This window comes from Schistocerca piceifrons, chromosome X (genome assembly GCF_021461385.2).
Source record: "Schistocerca piceifrons isolate TAMUIC-IGC-003096 chromosome X, iqSchPice1.1, whole genome shotgun sequence".
In the NCBI taxonomy this organism is placed as follows: domain Eukaryota; kingdom Metazoa; phylum Arthropoda; class Insecta; order Orthoptera; family Acrididae; genus Schistocerca; species Schistocerca piceifrons.
The window spans coordinates 168,681,730-168,707,816 of NC_060149.1; the positions used below are offsets into that span (position 1 = coordinate 168,681,730).

General features: G+C 42.8%; 1 protein-coding gene across 1 annotated transcript in view; it reads right to left on the reverse strand.

Annotated features, from left to right (window-relative positions):
* Positions 1–26,087, reverse strand: part of LOC124723191 (protein unc-50 homolog A) — a 92,243-nt gene that overhangs the window by 17,678 nt on the left and 48,478 nt on the right. The window contains exon 5 of the mRNA XM_047248381.1: positions 6,688–6,827. Within this exon, the coding sequence (XP_047104337.1) occupies positions 6,688–6,827 (140 nt within the window). The remainder of the gene's footprint in view (positions 1–6,687; positions 6,828–26,087) is intronic.

The following is a 26,087-nucleotide window of genomic DNA, read 5'->3' on the forward strand; positions in this document are numbered from 1 at the left end:
ATATATATATATATATGTGTGTGTGTTTCGGAAAGCTCTTTGATACGTGGTAATGTTTACATTGCACATTTTCGTATTTTGAAAATATAAATATGAATTCCACTAAATACAGCTAGGTAGCTTCTGAAGCACTGAAATCCAGATTGCAATGTGCTTTGTCTGCCAATCATAGCTCATGTCATTTGATCTCGCCAGCCAATGACAGCAGATATTCAGGCCATAGGACATGTGATGTAGTCAGCCAATAGCAACATCACTGTTAAGTAGCGCAAACACACAACTAGGAAAAGTTAATGGTTTAAATTAATACACATACAGTACAGCTACAAGAAACACAACACAAATATGTCAGTCAAATTTTAAACAATGGCATAAATGGCTGGTCTTCAGAGTCCAAAATTTTTCTATGTGGTTGACCTTCAAAGTGTTTGATAAGGGTGTTTTAAGAAATTCATCTCACATCTTGCATAAATGGAAATTTACTTTGAAAGTAATGCTTCTAAAATCACCATTCACAATATTTTTCTGCAACCTGTTAAGGGCCCCACACAAGCAGCGATCCGTTGAATGTGATACTGCCTATAATCAGTTGCTCGCCTTGAAACCCTAGACAAGAGATTTGCCAAGAAATTTCAATCAGTATTACAAACGTATCTGTGTCGAGAAGTTCTGCTACATTTACTGGCAGTTGCAACTGATTTAGGTATCTTCAAGAATACTTGCAAAACAATTTTTTTTTTTAAATGAGAATGATAATTTATTAAATTTGTTTTGAATTCTTTCCTTAGGAACTGTAAGTTACTTTGCAGAATATATTAAATTTTTCACTGATGTCAAATGGGGTGAGTACATCGCTCCAGTGTGCTAATGCAATTCATTTTATGTTTATTAGTTCTCAATTTCTTTTTATTCATTAGTCTTATAATTTAATTGAAAATATTTAGACAATTTACTCGATGAATCGATAGAGATGTTGTCAATAGCAGCACTGCTGATTACCGTAAGCCATACTGGAAAGCCATTCATGAATGACAGCACAACATGTCAAATCACAGAACACACACAATTTAGCAGTCAGGACGTGTGGGATAACCATGAGAGTGCTCCTGCTGTCATACGAAATTGCACCCCAGACCATAACTCCAGGTGTAAGTCCAATGTGTGTAGCATGCAAACAGGAAATCAACGGAAGATGAAGTAAATGAGGTGATAAAGACCTGCAAAAAAAAAGCTAAGAATAAATATGTTGTAGCCGTAATGGTGAACATCGCCGAGGCTTTCGATCACGTATGGTGGCCAGCACTTTATAAGCGCCTGATGGACTTTGACTGCCCATAAGCATTACACAACTGTTAAGAACTATTTTCAAAACAGAGAAACAACTCTGCCATACCCAGGTACATGTCAATGACCTGATGACCCTTGTGAAGGGAAGTTCCAGAGGCAACCTGGAAGTTTGATGGAACATAGTCCTTCAACAATTACCTTAGTGTTACCAAGGAGTTAAATTGCCTTTTGAGCCTGAAAAGACCCTGTACGTGTTGATAAATGGAAACTTTTAAGGGGCAAAGTCATGAAATTAAGCAACAGGTCCACAAAAAGAAAAGCAGTCACCATATAAGTGGGCAATTTCTTAGCCAAGTGACAATATTATAGTGCATATATTGAAGAAATGAGCAACAGATGCAGGAACATGATGAACAAAATTATTAGTCTAGTCAGTTATGATTTAAATACCATCGCAAACAATAAGAACATGTTGTAATGCTAACCTAACTGCAATAATTGGATATTGTGCAAGTTCTTGGGTCCACAGACTACTACTCTTAACACCAGCAAAGGTAGTTAACAGGGTGCAAAATGGAATGCTTCCACATCTACATGACTACATTGCGTTCCACATATAAACGTCTGACAATGGGTTCATCAATCCTCTTTCACACTATTTCTCTACTGTTCCCTTGAACATCAAATGGGGAAAAAAGGAGCACTTAAATTTTTCTATGCAAACTCTGATTTATTTTATTACGATGATCATTTCTCCCTATGTAGCTGGGTGTCAACAGAATATTTTCACATTTGGAGGAGAAATTTGGTGATTGAAATGTTGTGAAAAGATATTCCTGCAACGAAAATTACTTTTGTTTTAATGATTGCCATCCCAACTTGTACATCATATCCATTTCATGATAGAACACAATGAGCTGCCATTCTCTGAAATTTTTTGATGTCCTCCATCAATCCCGTCTGGTAAGGATTCCATACCATACAGCAGTACTGTAGCAGATGACGGAAAAGCTTAGTGTAAGCAGTCACTATGGTAGACCTGTTGCATGTTTTTAAGTGTTTTGCCAATAAAAGTAAATCTTTGGTTCATCTTCCCTACAACATTATCTATTTGATTGTTCCAATTTTTTATCCGTAATTGTAATTTCCAGATATTTAGTTGAACTGACAACCTTTAAATTTGTGTGATTTACCATGTAACCAACATTTAACGGACTACTTCGAGAACTCGTGTGGATTATCTCACACTCGTCATTATTTAGAGTCAATGGCCATTTTTAACACTGTCTTGTATAAATCATTTTGCAAATGGTTTTGATCTTCTGATGACTTTACTATACAGTAAATGAGAGTATCATCTGCAAACAGCTGTTCAAATATCAGTTAGTATAAATTGTGACTGTCTGACAAGAAACCACAAATCCAGTAACACAACTGAGACAATACTGCAAAGTTGCACAATGAGGAGCAGTGTCATTAGTCTTCTGTAAATTCATAAATATGGAATCAACGTGTATTCCCCTGTAGGTAGCACTCCTTAATTCATAAGGATAAAGAGATAGTTTTGTTACATAAGAGCAATATTTTCTGAATCCACGCTGATTATGTGTCAATAGGTAATTCATAATGTTCGAAAACAGTGTATTTTCCACCATCTTTCTGCAAATCAACATCAATGATATGGGTCTGCAGCTCAGCAGATACTTTTATTTCCTTTCCTGAATATTGGTCTGACCTGTGAAACTATCTAGCCTTTAGGTACTAATTTTTCATAGAGCAAGCAGTTTTATATCATTGCTAAGTATGGAGCTATTACATCAGTGTGCTCTGAATGGAACCCAACTGGTATACAATCTGGACTGTAAGACTTGGCTTTATTAAATAATTTAAGCTGCTTCAGTACACCAAGAATATCTGCTTCTCAGTTAGTCATGTCATGTCAGTAGCTATTCTTACTTCAAGTTTTGGAATGTTTACTTTGTCTTCTTTGGTGAACAAATTTCAGAAAACTACTTCAGCTGATGAGAGCTTTTCGTACAGTGTCAACTGAGGCATTGCAAGTAATACCTCGAATACGTCCACTCAGACCTCCAGATACAGAAGAAAGTGGCAATGTATTGACCGAAGAAACAAAAATACCATAAATCACAAAATTATAAGGAAAGCGGGCTGCAAGCAAGCAGCAAATTCACAATCTGACCCTCCGCCTGTGACACATCTATGGTTTTGTCTCAAATGTAAAAATAAAACAATCACTCACACACACACACACACACACACACACACACACACAGGGAATGAGGCACCAGAATCCCTCAAGAGGCTTGACACACTTCTTGATGGGTTATGGGCCTTGCGCCACCTACTATCCACTTAAGAAGTGGGCATGCCTGAACATACTCACTGGGGATGTCCACAGGATGCCAATTTTGCTGATACTAATCAGCAGCAGCTGAACCGGCACAGAAGACTTGGTGCCAACAAGACACTCCTCTGCGAGGCAGAAAGGCAGAGGTTGGACAATACTGTTGATGCTATTTCAAGAAAGGCTGGGGTAGCATGTTACATTACCAATCAACCCCCATCTAGTGCACTGCAGTAGGTTGTGACAGAAGATTGAGAAGCAACACAGTGAAGACAGCTGAGGTCAACAGTTGTGGCAGATGAACAGCTAACATAGCATGGATAGCAATCTGAACAACACCACTGCACTGTAAGTGTACCTGTAGGCAGTGTCTCATCACCCAAGGAAACAGATCTGGAGTGACTATAATCCTCACTGGCAACTCCCTCCACACCGGGAAGCTGTTCCCTGCAACTAAGGAACCGGCAGGATGTGCCTACGAACTGGGGAGCAGTGGAGTGCATTGTGGAATGTGGTAGATAAGCACTGTTTTTGTTATAATAGTGGTAAACAGATTTGATAGTAGGTGTAGGTTTTATTTATCAATAGTAGAAATTGCTATGGAAATGAGAAGCAGTGTTGTTTGGATGTAATAATACATATTGTATAATTAGTTTCTGAAGTATAGAGAGAACATTGCTGTTGGTAGTTATAATATGTGTATGAGTGAATACAGCCCGTGTTTAAATTTTAAGTAACATGCTACGATGTAATAAATAAAAATCTCAAGCCCTGGTCTTCAAAAAATATGACAAAAATACAACTGAATATTTTGCAGTGCTTGGAAATAGTATAGTATGAAGATATAAGAAAAGTATGATTTCCTTTATTTACTGATAAACCGTGTTACACAATTCAGGAAACAGGTCTAGTAACGGGAGTTACACAGCAGTTAAATACAGGACCACACATCAGGTAGCCACTAGCAAAGCATTTTTACCCCTCTGAAGAAGTGCCAAAAATAAGTGCGGTATGGCCGATCTACTGTGAGACAAATAGAATGTTGTCATCTCTGAACAATGATGTATTTGCTTTTCATAGCAAAAAGCATGTACATAACAATACTACTATGATAAAACAATGCATTGCTCAGAATGGTTATTAATATCTAAGATTTATCTTTTTTTGCTGTTGTAATAGAAGCAGTAGTTGAAGTGTTATCAGTAATTATAAAAGATGAAAACAAAAGTAATACTTGCATCTTTTTTACATGGCAGAAGCAGATGTAACAAAGGCTGTTGCTGTTGATGCTGCTGCTGCTGCTGCTGCTTAAGGGCTGAAGAGATTAAACTTCTACGATCACCAGCCTCTTATTTACCCTCTCCCCTCCCCCGCCCCAGAACAATCTACGTGCCCCATCTGTCTGCATCTACTGTTAATCCTAGGTGCAAGTGTGAAAACATTTTCGAAATGTTTTTATAGCAGGTATCTGAAGTGAAATGTGGGTATCAGTCCAATATTTACCCACTGGGATATGGGAAAAAGAGGTAAAAATCATGTGCGGGCTGGCCAGTTCACCAGACCTCACAGTTAATCTGTGAAGCAAATATGATCCAGATCAGGCTTATTTCCCCGAATCCCAGAAGTAGTTTGTTAATGCACTCAGCTAACCAGGTGGATGAGGCAAAAAAGGCTAAAAGAGAATGTGACCAAGGTGATACTAACTGAGTCTTTTTCTAGACCAAGAAAGATGATGTAACTGTCAATAGAAAGTGATACAAGAGAAAATTTACATTGAGAGTGATGTCACAGCAATGACTCCAGCAGCTTTGCAGCTTGAGATATTAAACACAGCAGTTATGAGCATGAAATTCTGTCCTTTATGTGGCACCTTTCCATACCCATATGTTGTTGCTAAATATAACCTCTGAGACACCCACACAAAAAAGCTCATGTTAAGAGTCAACACACACTACAATCAACATAACTCATTGAAAATGTCATCAGAATACAATGATGTACATCCTTTCGAACATGAAACCACAGAAACTGCATAGAATTGTAACATATCAGAATAGTAGTTATTGCTGATTTGAGCCCAGGTGCTCCCTGTGAACTGTTAACACAGGACACATTCAAACAATATGTTCATGCCTATGAAACACCTGCATAGCAACACTGTTTTGTAGTTCACCATTTAGGAATACTTTTTGAGGAAGAGGAGGAGGAGGAGGAGATTAGTGTTTAATGTCCTGTCGACAACAAGGTCATTAGAGACGGGATTCCTTTTCAAGTCAAGTTCTTAATCTCTTTACATTAAATGGGACAACATACACTGCAATATTTCTACAGAGAAAAGAATTTTGAACTTTCTGGTATGAGTTAAAGCTTTGTGTGAAAAATACTTCCCCATTTATAAAGCAGTAAACATAATATGATCACACCAGTCTTGAGTTTTGGCATTCTGGAGCACAGATGCAATCTGGCACTGAACAAGAATGTTCACACTTTGGGGCAAAAATGTAAGCCTTGATGAACAATTATGTTCCAACTCATTTATTAGCTACTGTTTGCAAAACACCTTAATTTCATTTGTTATGTTTCTCTTTAATTCATCTCAACTTAAGAATTTCACTTATTTACACCAACATCCCACTGTGTCACATCCTAGTGAGATGTAAAAACCATCACAATCTTATTCATGAACTAAATGCCAAAAAGTGCCAGATATTGTGCTGGTAGTTGTACATCCCTCGTGTACAATACACTGATCTATGGACATTCATGCCAGATGAAGCTAGAAACTTACACCAACAATGTTAAACAGCTTATTCTAGCATTCACTGATACGTATAACAGAATCATGAATAAATAGGTTAGTACACAATGTACTCGATTGTTAGCCACCCATAAACAAAATAAAAGAGATCAAAATTGATAACACAATACAATTGCAGGGTAAACTACATAACTGCCTAAGCTAAAGGACCTGATAAAACTATGGTGTAGGCTGTAACTAATCAATAGTAGAAATAACGTAATTCCTGTGAACTTACCTCTGTAGAAAAACAGTTGGAACACATGTAGAATAATCAGGACAGGAAAGAAAGCATTGAGATGAACATCAAATGCATAACCCCACTCAACATCCTGATCTCGACATGACGGTTTTATCATGTATCTGTTAGTAACAAACCTAAAAAAAAGAAATTACGATTTTGTACTTACAGTCTGCTATTACCCTACAATTTACAAAGTTGAAACCAACATTCTAAGACATTTGCAAAAAGAAAATGTGTTTAATGTAGTTTATTTACATTTTTAAAACATCTGATCAATTCTAGAAACAGTTTGAAATGTGAACTTATAATTACAAACACAATTACTATCACTGGTCACTAACTTTTTCATTTGAAAGCAAAAAAGATGATGAACAACCAATCGGCAAGCAACAGACCATATTTAGAAGATCTGTGGTATGATAGGAGCCAGTTAGACACACTGCTTTCCTTTGCAAGTCTCTCACATGTGATACTGTACATCTGACATATGCACACGATACTTACAACTGTTTTGGCAGTAAACAGTGTTTCTAGCTGTGGAATAGCTATGGATGACAGGGTATGCCACCTATGAAATCCAGGAGGGAATGATTTTTCCACAGTGTACCTTGTCTATGGTCACTACAAGCACCACGAATAGTAGAAATTTCATACACTGCCTTTTGATGTACTGGATTTCAATTGCAGATATGACAGGCCACAGTGTAGCAGATTATTAGCCAATTCAATGCTGTAAGAAGCTGCATGTGAGCAGCCATACAATTTAGAACAATCTATACTTGTTATTGGTTGCAGGAACCAGCAGCACACTTGAATAACTCTGATACATATATATAAAAGACCACAGTGCTTGGCATGATCACAAAAAAACCATCACAGAATATTTTATAGAAAGGTAAACAAACCACCTGGCTTTTGAGTTGTGGTAAATCTTAGTACAGGTTAACGACAGGGGACAAGCGCATTGAAAAATATGTATGGTGATGCACCTGTCTTTTCAGTTTGGTACAGTTCAGGCCAGTGGTGGTGGAAATTTTTACATGGGATGAATGGGATGCCCGATACGTTTGTTACTACCAATCACAAGGAAATGATACAGACATTTGCTGGCACAGCATGAGAAACAGATTGTCCACCTCAGCAACCTGTTTGAGATATGAAAAAACAGATACTTTCATCATGCTATTGTAAACAACTGGAATGTTCATATCTTGGACTGCAAAAACTGATCTGTCAAGAGCTACTGAGAATGCATGGATCATGTGTCTTGTCAAGTCATTGCCACAGCATGCATGTCAGAATTGTTATTGGGGTGACAGGGCCTGTCCTGCATTACTTTTTTTTCCCTAGCAAAACTGAATATGTGAAAGGGAAAATGGTCAAACTGATAAAATATAGCTTTCAGCGTTATACATCATTAGCTGCTTTCATTATCATCATGATACCAAAGGTGGATTTTATAATTACATAATATCTGCTACTTCCTGAATAATCTGTTCAGTTTACGGCACAGGATTTCTCACTGGTATCTCTTAGAGCTACCACAGTGGAATGTTCCCAATGACTCATACAAGATGGCACGGCTTAAACTATCACAGACAACTGCTGTATCCATATCTTCTTCTTCTGGCACCAATGTTATAAGAACATGGGAGGATAGCAGTGATTATTACTCAATCTGCTGGAGCTATGTCTGGATAGTATCATTTTAAAAAGAGAATGGTTTTTATGGAACCAGGGACAGTCAGGTTTAGCTGTTATTTCTGCTTGTAGGTCCCATATTGGTTCAGAACCCTCTGCAATTGCAGAGAGCTTCAGGTTGGTTGTTTGGCTTGATGGTTTAAAGGACCAAACTACTAGGTCACCAGTACCTTTGCCTCCGAACAAACAGGTCTGTATGACTGTAGATCAGAGGTAGCCTACTGCACAAAACTCAGGGGAAGAGAAAACCGAGATTAACTAACATCAGCAAAGTTGAGGTAAAGGACAAAAAGAAGACAAGAGGCAAAGGAAGAAAGGGAAGGAAGGTGCCTCATCTAGGGAGCAGCCGGAAGCCCCTGATAGCAGAGTGCAATGAGGGGACATACACCCCCCCAGCCCCTGCCATTTAACAGAGGTACTTTACTCTGAGATTACCTTGGAGAAACAAAAGATGAACAAGTCTTAACACACCACATGAAGGGGAGGGGGGAGGGGGCGGGGGAAAGAGTAAAAGAGCAGGTAATGAGAGGATCAGGAAGGACCATCAAGCCCAGAAGGTTGCAGCCTGGTTTGGGCAGAGGCGCATATGAGTGTTCTGCCAATCCCTCAATGGGCTGATAAGGCTAAGCAGCCCTCCCTTAAAGAGCGTGGTAAAAGAACGTGTCATAAATAAAACCTAAAAACCTAAGTCAGCTGTGGGGCATCATCTCCTAACACTAGTGGTAGGGAATCAGGAACATTAAGAGTCTTCTGTAGGGTCGCTAGGTTGGTACAGCCCAGCAAAATGTAGATTTCCGTCAAACAAGAACCATGACAGTGGGGTGGGTCCTCACTAAAGAGGAGATGACCATGAGTCAGCCAAGTATGGCCAATGTAGAGCTGGTAAAGGACAGTGGAGTCCTTGCGAGAGCCCAGCAGGAGGAACTCCACAGATTCGTAGTCTCCTTTATCACCTGTAGTTAGTTCGGTAAAGTCAGTGTGAGCATTCCATATTCCAGGCACCTAAAACTTGTCAGCATAATACCAATTGGAGGTCTGTTTCCAGAATTCCAATCTCAAGAGTCAGTTTACTGGTAGCCAGTTTGGCCAGACTATCAGCAAGTTCATTCCCTGGGATCCTGACATGGCCCAGGGTCCAGACGAAGGTCACTGAGCATCCACACTGTTCAAAGACATACAGGGAATCCTGAATAACAATGACCAAGGGATGGTGATGGTAGCACTGGTCAAGATTTTGCAAACTGTTCAAGTCGCTGTAGATGAGAAAGGACCCACCAGTGCAGGAATGGATATGTTCAAGAGCACAAGAGATGGCTACCACCTCCGCAGTGACAACACTGCAGCCATCTGGCAAGGAAAGTAGTTCAGTATGTCCTACATAAGTATAAGCAAAGTGTAGATGATTAGCAACCATCGAGCCATCAGGGTAGACAACTTCTGGATCTTGGGATGTGCCAAGGATGGAGAAAAACTGGTGGTGCAGGGCCTTGCGATGAACCAAGTCTTTCGGACCTTGTGATAGGTCAAGACGAAGCTATGGCTGAGGGATGCACCATGGAGGTATATGGCAATGGGACCAGAGGAGATGCGAAAGAGGAAACAACTGAAGTGCAGAGAGAATAAACTGGATGCAGATTGCAACTGTAATCCCTGATTGAGAGTGTCATTGCAGGAGACTGATTACAGTGTTTGGAAAGAGAAGACAGTAATTCAGATGCTTAGTGGAGCAGTGAATGAGAGTACTGTAACTGACCAGCTGTTGTTGATGCCTGATCTGCAATGGAGGGACCCAGCTTCCATGAGGAAGCTGTTCACAGATCTAGTTCCAAAGGTTCCTGCCGCAAGTCGAACCCCACAGTGGAATGTTGGATCCAATATCTGCAATGCTGAGGGCGATGTCAAACTGTATGCCAGACACCCATAATCAAGGTGAGATTGTACCAGGGCTTTGTAAAGCTGCAGAAGGGTAGAGTGATTTGCACCCCAGCTGGTGTTACTCAGGCAGCAAATTGTATTAAGGTGCAGCCAGCACTTTTGCTTAAGATGGCAAAGATGGGGAATCCATGTCAACTGAGAATTGAAGACCAGTCCTAAAAAGCTGTGTGTCTTCACCACACTGAGTAGCTGGTCGTCGAAGTAAAGTTCTGGTTGTAAGTGAATTGTACATCGACAGAAGTGCATGACGTGAGTCTTGGCAGTGGAAAATCTAAAGCCATGGGTGACACCCCATGACTGAACGTTTTGTATAGAGCCTTGCAGTAGACGTTCAGTGACACCCACACCAGAGGAGCAATAGTAGTGGCAAAAGTCGTCAGCATAAAAGAATGGTAGTACTGAGGACCCAGCAGCTGCTGCTAGACCACTGATGGCTACCAGAAAGAGAGGCACACTCAGTACAGAGCAATGTGGGCACCCATTCTCTTGGATATGGTGGGGGAGGAGGAGAGGGGGTTATCAGCAGTGGAACAGCCTTGGTGAAAACCACCCTGGGACAGAGCCAGAAGACCCCGAGACTCAAGGAGCCAACACAGCTGCCAGCTCACCATGCATTCACACAACTTACAGAGAACATTGGTGAGACTTATAGGGCAATAACTGTCAATCTCTAGATGGTGCTTACTCGGTTTCAGTACTGGGACAATGATGCTCTCTCACGACTGCAATGGGAACTCGCCCTCGCTCCATATGCGGTTAAAGATGGCAAGGATATGATGCAGACAACCCACTAGTAGGTGTTTGGTCATTTGGTTATGAATGCTGTCTGGCTCTGGGGCTGTATCAGGCCACTGGGTTAGGACATTGACTAATTTCCACTCATTGAATGGAGCATTATATGGCTCGAGGTGGTGTGTAGCACAAAGTAATTGCTTTCGCTCCACCCACTGGTTTAGAACATGAAAGGCAGGTTGATAATTCTCAGACACTGAGGCTTGAGTATAGTGCAGATCAAAATCTTCGTTGATGGCATATGGGCCAGTACAGACAGTGCCATTCAAGATAATACCAGGTACACCTGCAGGTGTCTGATATCCACAGAGACGTCTGATCTTAGCCTAAACCTGTAAAGGAGAGGCATGTGGTCCAATGGTTGAAACATAGCATTCTAGCTTTCATCTTTTTATTAGTGGTGAACCCGGGCATGGAGCCGCTTAAAGGCAATGAGGTGCCCCAACGATGGGTACCACTTGTGGTGTTGGAAAATCTGCCTACGAACTCTAATGCTTCTGCAATTTCCGTGAACTACCAAAATCACGTCTTGTGTTTGGACAGGCTCGAGGAACAGGGGATTGCTAAATCAGTTTCAAAAAGAATGGTCGTAGTTGTGTTCTGGACTGCCTCATCGAAATCTCCATATGGTGGGGAGCCAAGGTCACGTCTTGAGAGCTCACCTGGGCACGTGACCATGGGAGTGACACTGAGGGAGGGACAGGAAGATCAGGAAATGCTCACTACCACACAGCTCAGCATGGAACCTCCAGTAGATGGATGGGAGAAGACAAGGGCTGCAAATGGAAAGGTCAGTGGCCGAGTGTGTGGGGGTACCAGTACACAAGAGGCAAAGGTCAAGTTCTGCCAGTAAATTTTTGGGGTCTTTACCATGGCCAGTGACCATGGTTCCACCCCACAAAAAGGCTATGGGTGTTGAAATCACCCTAGATTAGGAAAGGTGGGGGGAGCTAAAAAACGAATGCAAACAGTATGTTCTGAGACACTTCACCATCGGGAGGGAGGTAAACATTGCAGATGGTAATATCCTGAAATCTCCTAACCCGAACAGCCACAGTCTCCAAAAGTGCATTAAGAGCTTAAAAGAAGATGTAGCTCAGCCACATCATAGAAAAAACTGCTACAATTCCACTGGAGAATAATGATGTTGATGTACAGTGAGGCCATGAAGAGACCATGGAGGCAGGTTATGCCTTTGGGTCACCTGCCACCACTGGTTGAGGGGTTCTGGCATCAATATATATAGGTTTCAGCTTCCATTGTGTGGTGCGAACTGGGGCCTCAGGGTTTGCCGGAATCTCTGACTCGGCCACATGAGTGATACAGGCGGGATCTGATGGCATGGGGGCATTGGTTGGTCATCCTTATTGGAGGACTTCTTGTCTTTCCTCTCCTTAGAAGATTTCAACGATCACGAGAGCTTCCCTGAATCAGTTTCAGGTAAAGGTGATGATCATGGAGCTCTGTGAGCAGCAGTCTGTAGCTCCTTCAGCCGCTGGCTTGTGCCTGGTTGTAGGCCGGTGGAGACCTTTGAAGAAAGTGTATCGAGCCCTTCCTGGTGAGAGAAGCTGGAGGAAGGTGATTTCTCTCTGGCTGGGAGAGCAGTAAGAGGGTAGCTCCCAACCATTACGGGGGCAGGCAGGGTTGAGCATCCCTGAGGGCCCACTGCAGGAGGTGTAACAAGTGGGAATACCTTTGCCAAATGGGGCGACGTCATCGTAGCTGCAGCATACAACATTGTTTGACATGTTGGGTGTAACTGCTCGAACTACTACTTGGCCTCTTGGTAACCGAGTTGTCCAGAGCGTTGTATTCTTGTATTTTCTTTCCTCTCTGGAAAACAGTTCAATCTGATCAGCAGGGATTGGTTTTGGTTTTGGTTTGCTTTAGAGCACAAAAAACAACTGGGGTCATATGCGCCCAAGTAAAAACTATAGAATACAAAGACACAGAGGCGATAAAAATGATTATACATCAGCCCCTATTGACATAACAGAAGGCTGCTAAGAACAGGCATGTGAAAAAAGGGCTAAAAGAGAGACCATACAGAAACGGAGGACCAATACTAAAAATGAAATGGCCTTCGCCATATTGCTTTGGAGGATAAAAAGTAAAACGCAGTCAACACCTCCCGGGTCTTTTGCTAAAACAGCTGATAACTCAGACAGCAAACCCAAGCAAGAACGTAAACAGTTAAAAAATGGGCATTCCATCAGGAAGTGGCTGACAGTTAAAACTTGGGCACAATGTGTACAAAGTGCTGGGGTAATGCCACTTATCAAATGACAATGGCTAAAATGACAGTGCCCAATATGCAGCCTAGTTAAAATGCCCTCCTCCTGGTGGGAGGGCTGAGAGGTGGTCGTCCAAGCCACTGGGAGAGGCTTAATTAGACAGAGCTTATTCCCGTGAAGGGAGGACTACTGGCGATGCCAAAGGGACACCACCTCCTGACATAGGGTATATAGGCACACGCACGGTCTGAGCATCAGCAGCGTCCTTTATTGGCAGACTGATATGACCAGGAACCCACAGAAACATCACACTGGACCCACCAAGAGGGAGCAAGTGACAGTTCTGCTGAACCCGCTGCACAAAGGGATGGGTGATGTTCAGTGCACATAGATTTTGAAGGGCACTGAATGAGTCTGAGTAGAGGACACAATTGAAAACGTTGTGTTGCTAGATTTACTCCATGACCTGATACAGGGCGAAGAGCTCAGCTGTAAATAATGAGCAGTGTGCTGGAAGCCGATATAGATGCCAATGACAAAGGCACACCCGACCCCGCGGTCAGTCTGAGAGCCATCAGTGTATACAAAGGTAATAACGCAAAGTTCCATGCGAAGGTCGTGAAAATGAAGGCAGTAAAGCAAGGCTGGAGAAGTGTCCTTCGGAAGCAAATGAAGGCCAAGGATAACATGGGCCACTTCATGAAGCCAAGGTGGTGAAGGGTTCACACTAACCGGGAAAGTTGCAGGTAGTGTGAAGTTAAGCCACTGAAGCAAGTGCCGAAAGCGGATTCCAGGAGGTAACAGAGAAGAGGGATGTGCCCCATACTGGCAAACAAAGGAATCATCAAAGAAGGAGGCATAGGATGGGTGGCCACACATGGCAGACAAACGGCATGCATACCTGCTGAGGAGAAAGTCACGATGGGAGGCACTGGTAGTTCAGCTCTCAACTGGGCTAGTGTAATAGATGCCAGTGGCCAAATGAATGCCACAATGGTGGATAGTGTTGAGATGGCATAAGAAGGATGGACTTGCAGACACAGAAACAAAGCACCCATAGTCGAGTTTCGAACAAACAAGGGACCAGTACAAATGGAGGAGTGTGGTTTGATCATCACCCTAGGAAATACCATTGAGGAACCACGTACAGTGGGCTGCCAGGTAAGACACATGGGAGGACCAAGAGAGTTTCCTATCAAGCATGAGCCCAGGAATTTCGTACTTTCAATTAATGGAATGGCAACAGGCCCAAGATGTAAAGATGGTGGGAGAAATCGATTGCATTGTCAGAAATTCATACAGACTGTTTTGTCAGTGGAAAAGTGAAAGCCATTGTCGATGCTCCAGGATAAAGACATCGCTGAAGACACCGCTCAGTGAGACAGGTCTGTGGAGAACTGCAAGAGATGGCAAAATTGTCAATAAAAAGAGAGCCGGAGATGCCTGGCAGGAGACAGGCCATTATAGGGTTAGTGGCGATAGCAAAGACGACGACGCTCAGGACAGAACCCTGAAGCACAGCATTTTCTGGATAAAGGTGTCCAACAAGGCAGAACCCACATGCACCTTGAAAACTCAGTCTTTTAAAAATGCCTGAAGGAAACGGGGCAGGCAGCCACAGAAGCCCCACATGTAAAGAGTATGGAGGATGCCAGTTCTACAGCAGGTGTCGTACGCCTTCCCCAAATCCAAAAACACAGCCACAGTCTGGGATTTCCGCAGAAAACCATTCATGACATGGGTGGACAAAGTAACAAGATGGTCAACTGCAGAACACCGTGCTCTAAATTCACACTCTTCATTCATCAGTAAACTGTGAGTTTTGAGCCACCATACCAGTCGGGCATGAATCATACATTCCATCACCTTGTAACTGCAGCTGGTAAGAGAGATGGGGCAGTAACTAGATGGAAGATTTTTGTCCTTACCAGGCTTAGGTATGGGCATGATGGTGGCTTCACGCCATCATCCGGGAAATGTGCCCTCTGCTCAGATGCGGTTGTACATGTTAAGCACAAAGTGCTTGCCCACAAGAGAAAGGTGCTGCAACATCTGAATGTGGATAGCATCTGGCCCTGAGGTGGAGGATTGGGTTGAACTGAGAGCATGCTCTACCTCTCTCTTAGTAAAGGTTGCATTGTAGAACTCACGATTAGGAGAAGAAGAGAAGAGTATCGCCCAAGCCTCCTCCGCTTGTTTCCAATGAAGGAAGGCAGGGTGATAGTGGGAAGAGCTTGAAACTTCTGGAAAATGGTGGCCCAAGATGTTGGAGATAGTAATAACATCGTCTGCTACTGTGAGACTGGCAATGGGGGAATGGATCTTGGTCCCAGATAGCTGTCTGAGGTTGGTCCACATGACACAGGAAGGTGTGGAACTGTTAAAAGAACTAGTGAATGAAATACAGCTAGCTTGTTTGCTATCCCGAAGAACGCGACAACACTTTGCACGCATCTGTTTATAACGAATGCAGTTTGCCATCGTAGGATGACTGTTAAAAACGCGGAGAGCAAGTCTCTGTGCATGAATTGTGTCGCAGCATGCCTCACGACTGGGACACAATGTGGTAAAGAGGAGGTGCGAGGAATGGAACGTTCTTAAGGATAACATTTGTGAGATATTCCACCTGGTCATCACAACTGGGGAAATGTTGTTCTTCGAAGGTCGACAAGGAGGACTAAAGATGCCAGTCAGCCTTAGTAAGCTGTCATTTGGGTGCGCACGCGGATGGGGTCGGATTCAGCAAACAGACAGCACACGGGAAATGGTCACTCGAGTAGGTGTCAGAAAGAACGGACCACTAAAGAGGATGGGCAAGCTGGGCGAGTGCAGAAGGATAGGTCCAAATGGGAATAGGTGTGTGAGGAGTTGGACAGGAAAGTGGGTGCTCCAGTGTTAAGGCAGAAGAGGTTATGAAAGTCAGCCAAGAGGGCACTTCTCTGACAGGTCCTGGGAGAACCCCAAAGGGGATGATGCACTTTAAAGTCACCGAGTAGAAAAAATGGGGGAGGTAGCTGCCTAATAAGCTGAAGGAGTCTGCCCTGGTGACACTGAATGATGGAGGGACATAAATGGCACAGAGGGAAAAAGTCAGGTGGTGAAGGAAAAGGCGAACTGCAACAGCTTGAAGATGGGTAGTCAGGGAGATGGGCTGACTATGAATGTCATCCTGTATGAGCAGCATGACCACCCCATGAGATGGAATGCTGACCTCAGGGGGAAGGTCAAAATGAATCAATAAGAAATTCGAAAGCTCACAGCAGTCATGAGAGCGCAATTTCGTTTCCAGAGGGCAGAGTACAAGGGGATGCTGTGATGCTAAATCCTCTTTGTGGAATCAAAGGCCGTGAATGTTCCATTGGAGGAGAGTCACGATGAGCAAGAGACGTAGGGGTGTCACTTCGGCAGCTGCCGAGTAACAGCCTATGAAGAGTCACTATTACAGGGCACAGAAGCAGGAGGATCTTGGCCCATGCGGTCCACAGAAGCATCAGCTTGTGCAGTCAGTCTGTGTACTCCAACACTGAAAAACGGTTGGTGGTGTGCACTGGCGACACGGAGGCTGGCCGGGCTAAGATATCAGGTGGCTGCACCTTCGAAGAGGATATTCGAGTCGGCAAAGGAGAAGACCGTTTGACATTGGTGGACTTTTTTGAGCCTTTCCAGTTAGAGGGAGACTCAGGTGTTGTTTGACTTGAGGGACATAAGAAGTTTTCACGGCAGTACTCCTCCTGTCCTTTCCGGCCTATTGGTTGTGTAGCTGGTGGCTTCGCCACTTGAGGCGAGAGTTTGATGGTTTGCTGCAAAGCTGGACAGGGAACGGCGATGCTACCTTAACACTAACCCAATTGCATAACATCAGAGCTGAATTGGAGGTCGTATGTCTCTGTGGCCATGTCCTGCATGAAGCAAGGGTAACAAGAACAGAACTATAGGTGCCAGATGGGAGAATGCAGGGTTTGTGAATAGCCAATAACTTGCGAGCAACTGGGTAAGGCACTTTTTACTTTACCCAGATCTCTTTAACAGTCCGCTCATCAAGATACACAGGACAATCCTGAGAGGAGGCGGCATGGTCGCCATTGCAGTTGATACAGCGGGGAGGAGGAGGCAGACAATCGCCCTTGTGTGCATCCCTACCACAGGTTGCACCTTTGGTTGGGTGTGGATAAGACTTTCCAGTGTGGTTTTGACACTGGTAGCAAAATATCGTGTTTGGAATGCATGGCCGGATTGTGACAATTTCACAGCCTGCTTTGATCTTGGACATAAGCACCACTCTATAAAAGATGAGAGACAGAGTGCGGGTGAGCACTAAGGAGGAATCTACCTTTTTCATTACACGATGGACAGCTATGACACCCTGATGAGAGAGGTAAGATTGGATTTTGACCTCAGACCGTCGAGCAGCCTGGTGTAAATAACACCACCGGAAGAATTCAAAGTTCTATGGGCCTCGACACAAACAGGGTAGCCATGAAGTGAGGTGGCAAGCAGTTGTAGTGCTTGAGAATCAGAATTAGTCTCCAAAAGCAAAGTGCCATTCTGTAAATGAGAGCAGGAGTTCACAGGGGGATCAATTGCATCAAAGCCTTTCTGAATAATAAACGGATTTATTGTGGCAAATGACTGACCGTCTTCAGTATGTGAGACCATGGGGAACCGTGGTGCAGCGGTAAGGGTCTTTGAATCATTAGCCTCATTATGTTTATGTTTTGTAGATGTTTATTGACTCATTGCGAGGAAATCCATGATCGCCAGTGTCTCCGATGGCACACTCCTTCCAACTGGAGGCCCCCTTCACAAGGGGGCGACCTGCCTTAGGTGATTGTTCACACCTCAGGTCGCACCTCCCGAACACCTGATATAGGGACCAATTGGCAATTTGGGAAGGTTGTACCTCAGGCAGTCACCCCTCTCTGGGCCTGGCCTGTACCAGGGGGTACGTGTGAACCTTACCTGTTGACCCAGGGCTGGGAATTATGCATTCCCCAGTCAACTGCTACACGTCAGATGCATGGGCTGGCCTTCAGGAGCGCAAGGGAGGAAGAAGAAAAATAGGAACCTCAAACACCGAAGCGGAGGAACGAGAGGAGAAGGGAAACAAAGAAAGGAAAAGGAAGCAAAAAACATTGGTGACACTGTTCTTATGTCAGTGACAGACAATGCAGACATTTTCCCCATGGTCGGGGAAAAAGAATAGTGAGAGGATAGACATGCAGCATGGAAGGGAAAATATGATGCAAAGGCTGGGACCCTGTGGTAGCCAAGCATTAACCTGCCAAAGAGTGGCAAGCCCAGGGGAGCGGAGAGGGGGGGGGGGGGGGGGGAGCAGGGAGAATGGTGCTTTCCACAGTTGACATAGATGGGGGCAGCTCTCAAATTCCAGGATGAAGACACCAATAGCAACTATATTGTCCGTTGGCCCCTAAGTAAATGATGGACAATGTGTACACCCCACTGCTCCAAGTTGGTGAGTAGCTCCTTATGAGATTGTAAGAGCAGGAAAATGATGTCCTGAACTAAATTTAGACTGTTATGGGGAGTAACAGTCACCCAACTTGTTACAAGTGAGCAGTGCCCGTGACCAGGTACCAGATGACGTTTTCATCAAAACTGACACAATTTTCATTTTATAGATGACTGCCACTTCCCAAAATTTGTCTTCTAAGTTCTCCACAAAGAACATGAGCTTTGTGGCCAAGAAGAAATCAGCAGCAGTCCTAGTACAAACCAAATATTGCTTGTTTGCTGCTTAGCCCCACATTCCTCCCATGGCATAGTGCAGGAAGGAAACATTTTAGGGCCGTATCTCTCTGTATTGAAAGAGGACTGTCCTTTCATAGTGACTGCTGCAACCGTATGGTCACCAGTGGAAGATCCGTTCAACAGTTTCATGTGCAGCTGATCCACCACAGCATCACCCACTCCAACAGGAGTTCTCCCCATGGGCCTCAGCAACAGCTCCCTGGCCAGTAATCAATTGCTTGAAGTCTCCATGCCCCAGTCACAATGGGCACATAGTCCTTGGCATACACGGGGAATTTTCAGCTCAGGCACCAACAGTATGATCCCTGCATGGTCAGGGGGCAACCACTGTGCAGGTACTTGACACCCCCACCCCCACAATGGGATGGCTACCATGCTGGGTTTTGGGTGTGTTACTATATTAACGGGAAGGGTGCACAGGTGGAAAGGCACGAAGACAGAGCATGCACAGCATTGTGTGATCTGCACGACCCGCACTTCTGGGGAATTTTGAAATCTGGTGGCAGGTCAAACCAAACAATAGGGACCATGTGTTTATTTAATGAAAAGTTGGAGAATACATCGGAAGTGGAACCTCGAGGTCTAATCATAAACCACGTCCAAGCAGGGTTGGTGTCAAGAAAACCATCTGATGGAGAGGCAGAGGGGGAAAGGGATAGAGGAAGTACAGGAATGCTGCATGGAAAGTAAGCTACCTCCTTGGTAGCCGACATATACTCACAAAAGAGTTGTGAACCGATGAGGGGGAGTCAGGTTCAGGATTCTACATTGTGGACAATTGTTGTCAAAGATGTGAACAGACAGGCTGGTTACTAGATATCATAGTACTGGTTTACATGATTCCCCATGAGCATCAATTTCAGAAGGGTACCACTGAATACAACTCTCTAATTCCAATACACTGAAGTATGTGCTATACTTATGTCATTTACAGAAAGCTGTTCATGCACCTTACGCTGAAATACAGATGACATGAGAATATGAAATGCACCTCAGATGCAAAATTCTGTTGAGTCATCAATTCTGTGCTACAATTGCTAACTGGCTATTGCTTCACCCAATTAATGTGACAAGGCACACTGCAGAGGATATTTGAAAACTTACAAATTAAAAAAAGACTGGCATGATGTAGACTGAACACAAGACTTCTTTGTAGCCCAAGGATACTTCGGTTAATGGAAGTCATTTATTATATAGTAGTTGGAGTGATGGAACCCTGGAGGGGGTAATGACAGTGCCTTCTGGAAAAGGAGGGTGAATTATTGTTTCACACGCAGGTACATCAGACGGTTTCGTGCAAAATTGTCTGATAATGTTTCATTCAAAAAGACAAGTAATTATCAAGAAGAGATGAACAGAGTGATTTTTCAGAAAAAGTTCAAAACTTCACTAAAGGCAAATCTCACAAGGCCATTTATCATTGCTTTGGACAACAATTGGTATATTTTTATTGTTCATGAGAAGAATAACTACAAAAACAAGTAATGACAAAATTTTTCTGTCACTCAGAGGATAGGATGTGGATCTCAAAGGACATTTTAAGAAGGCTGAATTGCTTGAATCTGTGTCACAAAATAGGTAAAAATGTCCCACAAGTTAAAATCTTAAATATGTCTTCCCTACTACTGAATTCATGTGTGTGCTCAATTTCATATCACTTCTTAGTATTAGCTGTAGATCATACTTTAGAACATACAACTTGCTTTAGAGGTTTACCACTAATGTTTTCATATGATACTTTCATGTTCTTTCCCTCTGTTCCTGGAATCATCTTGCATTTTTCCACATTTAAAGACAACTGAAATTCTAGATAACAAGTGGAAATGCTGTCCAACTCAAACTCATTCTGCATTTCCTTACAGTCACTGAGCAACAATACTTACCTGTTGACAACTGAACCATCAGTGAACAATTTGGGAGTGCTGCTGACCATCTGATAAATTGTTTGCTTGGGACACAGTCAACATTGCTTTCGTTTCTTTTGAATATTCGCCATCCAGTATAATAAGGCCACTCTTTCTCCTCAACCTGAAAGTAGGTGGGTTCACTCGGACTTCCTACCATCTTGATTCTGGTTTAGTTACTCAAAAAGTCTTTGAGCCACTCACATATTATTGAAGCTACTTCATATGATTATAATCTGGTAGCACATTGCCTAATGCTTTTCTGAAATGTAGGAAGATGGATTCAACCTTTTCATCTGTATTTACTGTTTTCAAAAGAAATACAGTATGTTTCCTGAACTTATGCAAACTTTTTGTGAGAAGATCGTTTCCTTCCCATAATATTTCAGTTTAGAAAAATGCTCTTGGCTCCAACATCAGAAGGATGTTAGGGATAATAGTCTGTAATTCTGTGCATCTATTCTTTAAAACATCTTTTTGCACAAGAATGAATGGTACTGTTTTCCAACCAGAAAGTCCTATTTGCAGCACAATAGGATTCTGATCAATACAAGCCAGGAAAAGGGCCAATTCTACTGTGTATTCAATACAATATCTAATAGGAAGTCTATCAGGGTCTTGTACCTTGTTCACTTTGAATGGTTTTAATTGTTAATCTCATTTCACTGCCAACCACATGTGAGAAAGGCAGTCAAATATTGGTAAGACAGTATTCTCATATATGAAAATGGTTTTAAAAATGGAATTTAAATGTCAGCTTTCTGTCTGTTGGTTTCTGTTTCAACATCAGAATAAATCGAGAAAGATACAATGGGCGATTTTTAACCATTCACCAACTTTACATACCTCTGGAATTTCCTATTACTTTCATAAAATTCTTAACAAAGATCTGACTGTGGAAATTACTGCAGGCTACACAGACATCCCTTGTTACAGATGCACAAACTGCCATTAGGTTCTATCAACCAATCTCTCTTCTGTTGCAAAAAATGTAAAAAGTTCTATTTTCACAAAATTGCATAGTAGAACAGTAAGTACAGGAGTAAATCTTTGTAAAGAACGAATGGAGATGGCTATGTGGGGTGGATCTGTTGGGTACGCAATGGTGTTTTAACTGAATGGCAACATGGGGGGTCTGAAGTACAAATAAGCTAAATAAGCTATGAGCTCATTTCATCAAACTTTGTGAGAGGGAAGCCAGGAGAAACTGATTCAAGCACTTCGACAACAATGGTGAACAGACAGAATGTGCTATTGTCACAAAGCTAAATGTAGTAACTTCACTTAGAGATGTCATAAGAAAACCTTTTAGGATGCAAGCTTCATATAAAGGAACACTCTGAAACCCTGAAGTTAAATACTAGAGCAGCCGAAAGCGCTGACAGGCTTGGAAAATGCGAGCACATTTGGTCACCACTGGTCACGTCATTGGCTGCTATAAAGCCTCCGCCCTCCTCACAATTATTCACATAGTGAGGCCTTTCCATCTGCACAAAGTACATCGATGGTAGACCAGTTCTCTTAAGTTGCAGGACACTTTACTGAATTCAACAAGTGTCAACAAGCTGCCACCAGCTTGGAGTCCACTGCTGCAAATCTACAACCGTCAGGCCGTGGAGGGGACTTCTGATGTGTAAGCTGCAGTACTGCTGATCACAATGGCAACTGACTGAGTATAGAGGGCAGACTGATCTTCTGTGGATGAAGAACCAATGTGCCCATCTGCAAGCTGTTCAACTTGGGCTCTGTGTCATTGCTACTAGGGCAGTACAAGTACCGCCTTACTGGCTGTACACAGGGACCGCCATTCAGGCTGTCCTTCATGTTGCAGCTGGGTCTTCCACCTACATGCCATCTCGACAACTGACAATAGGGGCATGCACATTTCTGGGGCTGAGCCTAAGAGTAGCTTCACTCAGGGAGAGCACCGAGAGTCTGACAGATGTTCACAGCAACGCCAGGCTGCAGGGATGTAAGCCGCTGCATCCTTCTGCGATTGGGCTGAGTCACTGACAACAGGCAACGCATGACCTGTGTTCAACAAGTTGAATGCCTCATAAATTCTTCCTTGGCCTCCTTGAATACTATGGCTGCAGTATCATCCAAGATGTGCCAGACTGACTTGTTTCTCAGTGCTGCTTTCACATCCTGAATCCTTAGACCATTAGCTGCTGCACCTTTGTAGACTCCAAAGTCACATAATGTGTGCTCTGGAGTGCCCACTCTACTACCGGCACAAATATCTTCACCTGTCTTTTGATTTTGTACAGATACTTGCATACAGGCCATGACTGGTCAGGTAATGAATGTATCAGCCCACTTAATGGGTGAATAAATCTCATTTTTATTCTCTTGCTGACATTAGGGAGAAATTCTTATGTTCTCCGCCTGAGACTGAAGTGCCACATTTCTGCCACAGTTGTAGTATGCAATCTTGTTTTAGATTTTTAGTATTCACCTAAGTTCCAAGTACCCTCCATACTTCTATTTGATTGCTTTTCTTTAACCAATAAAGGGCTTCCCTTTTCCTGATTTCTAAGTCCAAAGGGTGTGTTGCTAGAACTATAAACAATGCATCATTTGGGGCAGTGCAGTAGCTGCCCATTAATCTTAGTAACACTTTTCTTTGAACTCATACAACTAATGAAGGTGGCTTATTTCTGCATTATGTTTGTACTTGTTCTGCCTGCCTCCTCTAAATGATGCGCAAAATTACAACATTTGTCCAGAAATACCTCCAGATACCTCATTACTATGCTGCTTCTAACAGATACATTGTTTGGTTTTATTTTACGATTTCTTGCTAGGTTCCTTTTAGCAAGAGGTAGATAGTTTTGTGGGGTGCTACTGACAATGTAACACTTAAAACACCTCCTTCAAGTCTTCTATAAGTCTTCTGGAGACATCGTTTACGACAAACAACAAGTCGTCTGCAAATGGTACCACTTAACTTACATTACTGCTATCATGTAACTTCTGTAGTATGGGCTCCAAGACAGTTGCACAGCATTTCTGGACACACCAATTCTCTAAGGCAACCAAAGAATGATGGTCATCACAGAGTATCAAAAGTGCTAGTAACATCAATCATCATCACTATCATGTATCTAAAATGAGTGTCTGTTGCTAGTGATATTGCCTTATTAATTGAGTACTATATTGGTTTGCTTCTTCCCAACTCATAATGGTGAGGGCTCATCCTGTGAAGCAATCTATGATCTTGTAATCTTTTGCATAGTAGTTTTCCAAATATCCTATCAGTATTTCAGAAGACAAATTGGTCTGCGTCATTTGGGAATCATTGGCTTGCCCTTTACTAATAATCACCACTCTTTGGCAAGGAAGGGATCCTTCCCTGGAAGAGATGATCTTACAGTTCATTCAAGTAGACACCCAAGTGGTCAAATAAGGCTTATTATTTCAGTAGGGCTTCTACCCAGTCCTGGAGATTTTTTCTGTTAAGTCTTGCCTAATTTCTTCTTGTCTGAAGGAGTTCACAAGCTTATTGTTTCCATAGTCTTCCTATAACACTGTTCTGTACTGGTTGTCCTTCTTCGTCATCATCATCATCACCATCAGGAAGCAGTGTTTCCATTAGCAGGTCAGCTGGCTGTTTACAATTTTCTGTCACTGTCCCATCATTTCTTTTGAGAGTGGATAAGATTACTGGTGATCATATTTTCTCACAAACTACTCTGTATGGTATTCTCCGGGGATTGGTTTCTAAGTTAGTCTCCATGAATTGTTTCCGTCATTCTACAAGGTGTTCATAAAGTCTGGGAACACTTTCAATCATTTATTGCACAAGAACTAAACATTGTACAGATGTCATACATATTGTATTTTGAAGAAAAACTCTAAAGTTTTTATTACAAAGATTCGATATGTCAACCATGAGTAACCTGGCAGACGTCAATGCGGTAATCAAAATCCTGGCATACCGATCCCAACATGGCATCGTCGACTGTAGCAGTCACTTCCTGTATTCTCTCCCGGAGCTCTGTTACGTCATGTGGTAGAGGTGGTACATACACCAGATCTTTAATGTGTCCCCACAGAAAAAAGTCACAGGGAGTGAGATCTGGTGACCGGGAAGGCCATTTCATGAAACAGCTGTCCTGTTCTGTAGCACGGCTGATCCATCAATGTAGCTGCTCTGTGTTCAGGTACTCACAAACTTCAGTATGAAAACGGGGTGGAGCCCCATCCTGCTGAAAGATGAACGGAGAGTTCGATTAAATTTGACGCATCAGGCATTGCTGCAACATGTCCAAGTAGGAATAGCCAGTGACAGTGCTCTCTCACTTCACACACACTGGGATGTCCACTTCTCTTTGCCAGACACAAGCAACCCATCCTAACAAATTCGTTGTGTCTATGGTAAATGGCCTCCCTTGTTGGTGGCTTCTTACCGTAATTGGTTCTACACATCTGTTGCACAGCTGTAGCACACTTGTTTTTGTTGAACTCCAACAACTCTTAACATTAATCTTGGCTACCTGTGCCTTTTTACCCCTATATTTACATAGCACATGTGCTGCCAATTGTCTGCTTTTATTGCAGTCTCTTCTGGTATGGCTTCCTCCCCCACAGTTTCCACAAATTACTTGTTGTTTATCACAATGTTTTGCCACATGAGCAAGGTCTTGGCATTGCATGCACTGCTTCACTACTAGGTAGTCTTTCCCTAAAGCTAAATGAAATCTGAGATATACTATGTCACTGCTTGAGAGCTGTTCTAACCTCAGAGCTCACTTCAATAACTTGGTGGACCACTTTTCTTCCTACTGATCCTATCGCAAATTTTACTGTAACGGCACTTTTGAAGGTTTCCTTGGTCAGTTCATCTTCAAGGTTATGCATATATATTGTCTGTTTTAGCGTCTTTGCATCTGTGTTCTCTTTCACAACCTCATCAAAAGTCTCTTTTTTTTTTCTTAGGCTGTTCACACATCAGTGTCTCTTCATCTGTTTGTTGTTCATTGTCTTTTCCATATCACTTTGTGTAGATGTTTCCAGGGGACTACATTATTAGTTTCCTTGATCTTTATGGACAATT